Genomic DNA, 10,751 nt, shown 5'->3' with positions numbered 1-10,751 from the left:
AACTGTCTGTTTGCCTTTTGCCTGGCAGGGAATGCACAAGGGTCACAAAAAAGGCTGCACTGTGATACTTGAGGCAGTGGCTACACATGATCTCTGGATTTGGCACTCCTTCTTTGGTATGCCGGGATCCAACAACGACATCAACGTGTTGCAGTGCTCGCCGGTCTTCTCCAAGCTTGTTGAGGGTCATGCTCCCCCGGTTAACTTTGTGATCAATGGCTGGCACTACAACAAGGGATACTATCTTGCAGACGGTATGTATCCAAAGTGGGCAACATTTGTGAAGACTATCTTAAACCCCGGCCTTCCGAAGGAGCAGCAGTTTGCCAAGGAACAAGAAGCTTACCGAAAGGATGTAGAGTGTACATTTGGTGTCCTCCAGCAGAGATTTGTTGTAGTCCGGTTTCCCGCTTTGACTTGGTCGAAAGATCAGATGTGGGAGGTGATGAACTGTTGTGTGTGCTTACACAACATGATTATCGAGGATGAGCGGAAGCATCCGGTCCCTGAGCGAACAAGCTGCACCATATGACAGAGAGGGTCCTCTTGCACAGCCTAACCGCCAGGTGTCGGCATCGTGGGCTGCGTTCATCGCTATGCGTCAGGAGATTCGAGACTCCACAATGCATCAACAGCTGCAGGATGATCTGGTGGAGCACTTATGGATGCTTCGAGGCAACACCAACTAGTTTCCATTTGATTTGTTTGAAAACTTATCTCGTTTTGTTAAACTGTAACGTTTATTTGTAAAAATAAGCCAAATGTTGGCAAAATTGGCCAAATTCGCCGAATTATGCATGAAATTTGTCATCCAAGGATGTTTTTTTCTCTAAAAACGGCGAACCCCGGGTGTTCCAGGCGGGGAGACCGCTGGAACTTCGACCCTCCCCGTGCCAAAGTTTCGTCCAATCCGGCAAATAGCGCCGGATTTCGGTCCGGGGAGCCCCGGTTGGGGATGCTCTAACTAAATGAGGGTCATGAATGTATAGCTTTGTACATAGGCCTGTCAGGTCAAGTAAGTTTGGTCAAACATCACTCCTGATTATATTTGCAGGTACATATCTCAGCAGGAGTATATCACATTGATCGAACAAGAGATATTCCATCATTGGACTTTGGACAAACGAAATGCTTGAAAATTAGTCGGCCAAGACGTGAAAGACGCACTAGATACAGATTCTGACAAATTCTCTGGTATACTTTTTGATGCTTAGCCGGCCAAGACGTGAAAGACACTACAGTTAGTCGTTGGGAGCTCACAGTTTTTTTCTTCTATGAGTAGTTGACAAGAAGGCGGAGATCAACACCAGAAAGAAGAAAGATGAACACCAGCAAAACAGACTCTGAAACAGGTATAACTGATTCTTCATAAATCGGGATGTGAAACTCAGATTGTTTACTAGCGAAGTTCATGTAAGCCTCATTGTGATGGCATGTTCAGGGTACTCTGAACTACCATGTTCGAAACTTGGAATACACTTTCTAAAACACGGTCAGACATGTGCAGTTGAAACTTCAATCCCTTGACGGTGCTATCTACGCGTATTGATTGTGATGACATGCAAGTTGAAACTTTTTTGCATGTTCATGTCAGCCACTAGGTATACTGAATGTTCAATTTTGTCATGGGACTTCTGAGTAAGCCTTCATATATAGTGGCAAGTGGCCGAAAAAAAGCATAAATATGCATATGGCAGTGTAAGATGGAGCACTACCAAGTTTCATGTGACATTCTGATCAGTCAGAGTTATTCAAGGCAATTCACGCATTCGAGATTCAGAACGATATACCTAGTTGCAACTGAAAACCATATGACAGAACTTTATATGTGTCTACCAACACCATTTTCGTCGGCCTTATGGAGAAACAAGAGGCGCAGTGCAACTCGTGATCATCTTAACTGCAGCACATTTTTTGCAGCAGAACATGATCAACACTCCTCGTCGACAGACAAAAAATGACATTGCTCGATCAAACCAACGTATACAGAATTAACGAGGAGAATAAAACATCTGGAGCCAAAAGAATCCTTCGCTACCAGCAACTGCTAACCTAATCAACCGAGAGGAGGATAACCACTTCTTTTGCTTCATCGTTCAGATCCTCCAGAACAGGAACGGCACCTTGGCGCTGCACGATCTGGACACCACCTTGGCGGTGGCGGCGAGCCTGTCCACGGCGATGGTGCACCGCACAGTCACCGACACGGCCCACGTCTTGACCCCGCCGAGCTGCAGCCGCACGGGCACCTTCACGTCGACGTCGAACGGCACCGACCGGAGCCGCTCCGCCGCGGCCATCTGCCCGCGCACGCGTTCCGAGAACCGTAGCCCGGCGCCCTTGGCCTTCGCCACGAACACCGTCACGTTCCCGGGCGCCTGGTAGAACGCCGGCCACGCGCCCTGTGCCAGGCTCACGCCGTCGTACGACACGGCGACGCGGCTCCCGGCGCCGTCGTAGTGCACGCCCATCTTGCCGTTCCTGCTGTTGTCCGCGCGGAGTGTCGCGTCTAACCCGGGCGAGAACGCGCCGGGCGCGGACGCGTTGCCGACGCCGGCGAGGCCGGAGACCGCGAGGGACACGACCGCGTACGCCGGCTGCCTGGGCTTGTACACCACGTACACGACGCCGACCGCGACGGCGAGGAGGACGGCGAGGCAGACGATGGCGAGGAGTAGGTACAGGCAGGCGCGGAGGCAGGAGCAGCCGCCTCGGCGCTTGGCGCGGCGGGTGTAGTGCTGGAAGAGGCGCTCGTTCTCGGGCGGCGGCACGCGGAAGACCTTGTCCTTGGGCACCTGCACCACGTACGTGCCGGGCTGCGGCTTCTGCGGCGGCATGGTCTTCTGCGGTTGCTTGGGCTGCTGCCCGTGGGGGAGCGCCGGCGGCGGGACGGGCTTCTCGAAGTGGAAGCTGTAGAGCGGGCTGGAGGAGGGGTCGGAGGAGGAGTAGGCGGACTGGGACTGGTTCATCTCGCCGGAGAAGTCCGAGCTGGTGGCCGCCGCCGCCGGGTGGACGCGGCCGTCGTTCATCATCGGCGCCTGCTCCTCGAGGCGCGCCTGCGAATCAATCTGCGAGAGTTTTATGCAATGTTAGTTCGAAATCTACAGACGAAGAGCGATCAATCCACACAGACGGCGTACTTAAGTGCAAATTAACTGCACAAAAAAGCAATGTAGAGTGACAAATTGAACTTGGAAGAAAATGCACGGTTAATCTTGTTCATATTGGTACACACTCCAAAATAGGCAGAAGCATTGACAGCATTCCCTTCCCAATAAGCTACCCAGCCAAAGAATTAGAAAGGAATAAACTTGGTGAGACGGACCCGATGATCGAACAAACGCCACTTTTGCATTTAGGCATTGTGCCAGATACCGTAAGAGAACCATCAATCAAGAACAAAATGGACGTCGCCGCTAGGCGTCAACGGGACAAAACCTGGAGCGCCCAAACTGCGGGCGAGAAAACCTCCGCTACCTCAAGCCAAAACCCACAGGAACAGAACACAGCGGCGGATCGGAAGATCGATCGATGGAGACGCACCTTGGATAGCTGGAGAGGATCCTAGTCGACGGCGTTCTTGCTCCCCTGTAGAATCCAATCGCTTGGGTTTTCAGGATATCAGTCTTGCGGAGGGTGGAGGAGAAGTATGGGACAAACGTGCGAGGAGGTAGTAGTGGGATTGTGGAACAGTGGGGGCGAGAGAGATCGGAGACGACGACGTTGGTGGCGGAGGGGTTTATATAGAGCGCCGCGGCGACTTGCTTATGGCCGGGGAAACGAGTGTTGAAACCGCGTCGCCGCTACGGGTTTATGGAAAGTTTTAACTAGTACGGGGAAACCACCAAAAAATGTGAAATCGACGATGATCTTGGGTACTGGATCAGGGCAGAAATGGAATGCGTGTCCACCAACGCGGATCGCCTCGTAAAAGACAGCTGGACTGGCGGCGGCTGGTGAGTACCCCAAGGAGTAACCCGCCCCCCTGTGCAAAAAACTTAATTTCTTGTGTGAACCATTTTTAACAAAACTACTCCGTATTTTTTTTAAACTGACATATATGTTCGGGTTATCAAGAATGAAACCGAAATTACGCAGGTTGGCTGAAAATAATAATGTTCACACGTTTGACATTTCACATCACTCTACATGCAGAAGTGTCATGTTCTATGCACTTCGCGGCGACGCGGTGGCACATTATTCGCACTAACATAGTAGCTTAGAGCATATTTAGCCGATTTATTATAACCGGTAAAAGGAGTAAAAAAAATCATTTTACTTCTCTAAATCGAACCAAGCCGAACCCTTAAACGGTTCAGGGGTGTAAAAGATTTACTCATCGGCCGCTCGGTCTCCTAGATATATTCGATCTCGACGGCCAGGGAGTAAAACTTGTCTCTCCACATGTGGTGACGTTCTTGCCTGCCCACACCGTAACTCTGCCAACGATGTCTCCACTGGCCACCAATAACCCCCCGCCATCTTCCCGCCCCACTCATATTCGCTCGTTGTCACTAGAATCGACTCATAGCTCCAGTGTCGTCGCGTAAATTTGTTCGATTTGTTTCGAAATGGAGCCCCGCAAGCTCGACTTGCTGTTGCAAAATGGAGCTGGCGGAGGATGAAGGTGTCATAGATCGACCACAACAGAGCTAGACAACACTAGAATCGAGAAAGGCTAGCGAAATCTCGATCAGCCAACTTTGCCCATAGTAAGCTTGGAGGGAGGCCAGAGAACGAGGTTGGAGTCGAACCTTCATCCTTCGAGCCCCCGCCGATCGTCTTGCAACCCCGTTGGTTGACATGGAGCTTTGACAAGTAGCTCAACGCCGTTGGACGACATTTTCACCTCCTCCACCCGCCTAGTGGCCGACGATTTGACTAGGTGAGCTTTACTTTTGCTATTATCAAATCCAACATAGACATCTTGGACGACTCTTCATCGTCATCGTTGTCATCAGAGGAAGACGATGATGACTTTGAAATGGCCATGACCATGATCTTGAACGATGAATTTCGCCGACCAAAAGATGCACAACACTTGGTGGTTGTGCTTTTACTTCATTTGAACCATTCGTGTTATTCGTTTGAACCTTGCTATCTGTTTGGTATTGAATGATTTGAGCTGTAAACTTCATTTTTTTTATAATCATGCTATGTTACTTCAGTGATCGGTTTGCATGTGTTTAGCTTTGAATAGTCTGGTTTAAAAAACTAGGAATTTAATTATGGAAATTTGGTTATGAAGCGCGTTTTTCGAATTTTGTTATGAACCGCCTTTATATTTAAAAAGGAGGAAATACCAAAATTTAGAGGATACTCTGTTAAATACGTAGCTGCGCTAAATTACTCTTAGCTAGGAAAGTCGAGAGCCGTAGCCGTTTGAGGAGGCGGCGGTGGCGGCGGCAGCTGTTTTGCAGCTCATATCAGTATAGTACGCGTCTGGTGAACCACCAGACCGTACGTGCACACAGCTAGGAAGGAGAACAGGCAGCGACACGGCACACAATCAAGACGGACGTGACGTGTGATAATTCTTTACAACGTAGCACGCAGCTTGGTCAAGCACGTCACATCAGATAAACTCCAGTATTTACGCAGAGTAGTCTCGCAGGCGGCAGCTGGACGAAGGAAAGCTGGTACACGGATGGTCCATGCCCAAGTGATGCGCGCCCACGCTCGCCCTGCCGGCCAGGAGTCGTGCCTGGTACTACTCCACTATTGCCCATTCAGAGACAAACCAAACCAGGTTTAAGCTTGCTCCAACCTACTAGAAAAATATCATAACAAATCTGCTAGAGGATAAATATACATCAAAGCATGTATATACTTTTTTTGACAACTCAAAGTCTCTTTATTATTCAGTACCAAGCAATGTTACACCAGAAGCCAACAGAGATATGATACTCGGCAGTGGATCATCCAACCATTATCGATGGATAATTTTGCTAAACTAGCTAGCTAACTCACCCGCTACTAAATTTAGAGCATCTCTAGCAGAGTCCGTAAAAACACGAACCAAAAAACTGGAGTTCAGTTCGCAGAATATTCTGTTTTACAGTTTTGGTTTACGGGCTCTGCTGCGTCAGCGGCTTCCGAACCCGTAAAACCAGGATTTATGAAAAAACTTTGCATATGATCGAAGAAACGACAGTTCATGCATAGTTCATTATGCAGATATGATATGAAATGACACAATCAAAGCAAACAGTTCATAGTTCACCATCTCCTCTCACCGCCGGCATCAAACCGAGGTAGGCCCGCCGTGACCATCATCGCCAGCACCTCCTGGAGTCACATCGCCACCACCAGTTGCCTCTTGACGAGCTAGTCTTCGTCTTGCCGTGATCTCCGCCGAGGCCTCCTTCCACCACTCCAGTTGTTACTCATTCACGTCCTTTGTGTTCATCATCATGATCTCCCTCTCTTTGGCAAATAGTTGCTTCATTGCTTTGGCCTTCTTCACATTGATCCTCATCTCCTCCAACTTGCCTTTGTTCCTTGCTTCCTCTCGGCTGGCTTCAAGCTTTGCAAGGCTCACCTCCTTCTTCATCTCGATGATGACAAGCTTGGTCTCCAAAGTCTTGGACGCTATCACCTCCTTCGACTTCATCATTTGATCAAACTTGTCCCTCAACAATGCAACCTCCCCCTCGAGGCTGAGCCTTTCCTTCGCCTTCTTGTTCCACTCCGGCTTGTCAGCGTTCCGGCCCTCCTTCTCGTCCTCGGTGTCGTCGAGCGCAACCATTGCAGCTTTCTTCGGTGCTACTTCTTCATCCCTCAATTTCCACTTGGGGAGGTGCTGAAGCACATCAAAGAAATGACGCATGGTGAAGCTCTTGCCCTTGCTGCCGGCCATGTCTATGTACCTCGCATCGGCAATGCGGTCCTACATTTGCAAAACCAACCATGTGGGTTAATGTTCACCTCGTCCAACATCTCCATGTACGAGGCGTTCTCGTTCCTAAACAGACGAGGCCTCAATATCTACTCGCAATAAAAAACGGAGGAAGAGTTGATGTGTACCTTGTTGACCCGTCATCGAGCACGTCCTGGGCGACGTTCGCGGTTGCTTCCGATGGCGGCGGCGGCGTTGGCGGGGAGGGGAACAGAGGTGGGGCGCCACAGCTCGTCGACGCCTTCACTTTCGTCCTTTTCGGAGCCGAATTCTTCGGTCTCGCACGGGATGCCTTCGGCTTCGTTGCCACCACCGAGACATCACCAGTGGCCGCCGCGGCACCGGATTACGGGACCACATGCGTTCCCACGCGCCGCCGCTTCATCCCGCTCGTCGACGAGACCGTGGTTGCTACCTCCGCGGGGGTCGCAGGGGTGGCAGGGGTCGCCGGGGTGGTTGGTGGAGCGGCGGAAGCTCCGGCGGCCACGGGAGAGGGTGGCGGCGCCTGCGAGGTTGCAACGGCGGCCGGCTGGGTCGATTCGAGACTCATCGGGGAGAAATCGGAGGGTGGCGGCGCAGAGGAAGATGAGGGCGCACAGATCGGTGGCGGCGGCGGCGGTTGGGAGGAGCTGAAAGTTCCCTCGCGCGCAAAGTAGGGATTGTGTTCGGGCTGCGTTCGGTTCGCTTCGTCGGCCCCTACAAATACATGCTGACGGAGCGAACCGAACGCAGCCCAAAAAATATTTTCAGATTTGTCCCGTTTATGGTTACTGATCGGCGTCATTTTTGTTTATGGTTACTGATCGGCGTCATTTTTCAGCCCGAACCTGTAAACTGGCGGTTATTTTTTATTTTGTGCCTTTTACGGACTCTGCTAGAGATGCTCTTAACTCTCTGGGTTCATGTGCAAACTTAGTACATATTATGTGCCATCTCTGTCGAACACAGCGAAAATTAATATGAAAAGGAGGGAGTGCAAAATATTCAGTAACATCATACAGTCTCGTGTTAGGTAAAAAAGGCTGGAAACACTAAAGAGCACACAGGGCAAACCATTGAAACGCGAAGCACACAGGAGCACAGCAGGTTATTTTTGGTCTCACGCATCCTTAGTGGCGACTTCTTTTGGGCTCCTGCTTATGCAGAAGCTAGCTTATAGGAAATGGTGGGGAGAAACTGTGGTGGGAAGAAACTCCATGGCGCGGCCACTTGCTCTTCTCCACCTCGGCGTGAAGCATGTTTTGGAGTGACGCGATGATCGACAAATGCTCCCGAACATCGTCGTCGAAGGCTTGCTCTTCCTCCATCATTTGGACGATCATCTCGTCGTCACTATCCATGTCTGAAGCAAAACAAATGGTTAAAATTCATTCACGGCAGAGGAGGCAACGACTAGCAACCTATGGCGCCTACCAGACAAGGCGCCGAACACCTTCCATTAGCGGAGGAGGGGCGGATTTGCCGGTGCGTTCTGGGACGCATTGGCGAACCGGCGGCGGCGAAAAGGACGGCGAGGGAGGAAGCCGTCACGAAGGTGCCCGACTCAGGAGAGATTGGCCGTCGAGACGGCCGGCAAATCGAGCGGCTACGGAGGGGTGGGAGGCGCGCCGAGAAATAAAAAAGAACCAACCGTCCGGTGGGCGTTCGCCTCGCTTCTCGCTCTTTCCGGCGCGTCCGAAGCGTCCCCTGTGGAGCGGGGACGGCGTCAGGGCGCCGGACACCGTATTGAGCCACGGGGGGCGGAAGAAGGCTTTGGGGCGCGCGAATGGAACGAAAAAATGTCCGGCGCGCTCCAAAAATCTTTGGGGGACGTGACTGGTGATACTCTAAAATATCTAGATTCATTCAGCATCTCCAAAATGTCTAGATAAATCAATGCATGGCAGAATATATACAAAAAACATACCAGGTTTACATGGTTCAGCCCACTCACCGAAGAGGCTGGGAAATCTCTGATAATTCAATTGCCTCAGAATGACATTTGCCATGTATATAGTAGATGTGATTATCGAAATAAGAAAACCCTAAAGTAAACTAGAAAGATGAAAGATTGAACTACGGTTATTTTCCAGACAAAAATTTGAGAGAGAACTGAAAAATCCCGACTGAACTCAGAAATGGGGCCATTTTCCTCCTGCAGCACGGGCAGAGACGGCCAGGAGATCACCTCAGATCACATAATATAGTACTTCATTTGGATTAAAACTGATCTACATGGGCATAGACGATGAGTTTTTGCAAACCAAAAATTGAAATCATGGGTATGCGGAAACTAATTTTGCTAACACATGGATTAGTTAATATATCCAAATAATGATTTTCGTAGACTCGGGGCGAAACCATTTTTTTTTTCTTAAAGAGTTCTCACGGTAACAGAACCGAACATGAGAACCCGGAAGTACAATATTAATTCGGTTCCTAAATCATTCTTAAAGAAAGAAACCAAAGATGTTACCAGTTCGGTCCTTAGTTCGATTAACAACCATTTACCTGGCTGGACCTATTAGGTAGTGGACAATAATGCCAAAGCATGATGCATCTCCTACCCTCTCATCCAACCATGGTCTAACCTAAAACCGGTTTTTCGGTATCCTCTTCCCAAAAATTCTCATATTAATTAGTTGTGATTTTTAAGAAACCGAAATATTTAAACATGAAAAACGAATAAACCAACGAACCCAAGTACCCGCAGAGCTACATGCAAGTCGAGGTTGGGGGGGGGGGTGCCACCCAAATGCACATTTGTCCCTAATCGCATGCATCCCAAACTCCGAAACTCATAATAAGAACCTAACAATACACAATAGGTGACACACTCTTGATGATTGTTGTGGTGCTCACTACCGCGTGCATCGCTTCATCACATTTAAGGTCGCCCTTCAATGATGGAGAAATCACTTCGCCAGGTACCTACCGAAGGGGATGGCATACCCACTGGGTGATGTGAATATCGTTTGCGCGGTATGAATCTTTAGTTAACTTCACCAGTGTGACTCGCAGTTCTCCCAACATGCAGGCACGTGGTTCGCCGGTGCTGCCTCATGGAAGCGCTAGTATGGCACATGGTGCTCGGATTCAGTATATTAAACCACATTGATGGATTAAGTAGAGCTACGACAAAGCCAAGCGTGTTTTGCCCTAAAAAAGATACATAGTCACAAATCATGACTAAACTCAGCCATGGAGCCATTTTCCTCCTGTAGCAGAGACGGACAGGAGATCAACTCAGGTTCCAGCATATATCAACCACAAGTGAAACAAAATGCACTCTTACCAATGATTAATCAATATTATTATTTTTTTGCGGAGAATGATTAATCAATATTAATAAGCGAGATTAACCTTAAGTATATAATTGGGGATGTAGCTCAAATGGTAGAGCACTTATTTAGCTTATAAGAGGAAGGGGGATCGATACCTCCCATCTCCAACTTTTTAAATTTGTTTATTTTCTTAGGGTGATCGTTTTTTTCTTTCTTGCAGAACACGGCCAGATAAAAAAGAAAGGAAAGACTGATGTGACTCTGCATGGCTACTTATTGGGTCTTTTGTTGGGCTGAAACGTCCATCCCCTGTTGGGCCATGCCCCTGTTATATTACTATATTAGCCAGCTACAACGACACAGGGTCCACTAAACAAAACCAACGTGGCAACGTAGTATCCCTCGCTGCTGGATAAGTTGCTCAACTGACTACAATTTGGTGACCAACAAGGCTGTTCTGCCTGATAGCAGATTCAAGCAGGTTTGTAATTCTGTTCACATGAGGTAAAAGGAACCTTTCCAGGAAATATAAGAAATGCTGTAAAAATCTGGCAGTGGTCTAATCATCGTATTCACCGCCTTTCAAAATG

At 49.2% G+C, this 10,751-nt stretch overlaps 1 protein-coding gene across 1 annotated transcript; it reads right to left on the bottom strand.

Annotated features, from left to right (window-relative positions):
- Positions 1-1,794: 1,794 nt before the first annotated feature.
- Positions 1,795-3,685, bottom strand: LOC124668338 (NDR1/HIN1-like protein 13). The gene is made up of 2 exons (XM_047205498.1): positions 3,544-3,685; positions 1,795-3,068 (listed from the first exon to the last, which is right to left on the bottom strand). Exon 2 carries the CDS (start codon positions 3,030-3,032, stop codon positions 2,097-2,099), a length of 936 nt encoding a protein of 311 aa, XP_047061454.1. The 5' UTR covers positions 3,033-3,068; positions 3,544-3,685; the 3' UTR covers positions 1,795-2,096.
- Between the last annotated feature and the right edge of the window lie 7,066 nt (positions 3,686-10,751).

This window comes from Lolium rigidum, chromosome 6 (assembly GCF_022539505.1).
Source record: "Lolium rigidum isolate FL_2022 chromosome 6, APGP_CSIRO_Lrig_0.1, whole genome shotgun sequence".
NCBI lineage: Eukaryota > Viridiplantae > Streptophyta > Magnoliopsida > Poales > Poaceae > Lolium > Lolium rigidum.
The sequence above is the reverse complement of the archived record's forward strand: the minus strand, read 5'-3'. Positions and strand labels throughout refer to the sequence as shown.

What these genes read in the sequence shown, in the direction of transcription:
- LOC124668338 (XM_047205498.1), bottom strand. Translation starts at nt 3,032, where the DNA reads ATGATGAACGACGGCCGCGTCCACCCGGCGGCGGCGGCCACCAGCTCG.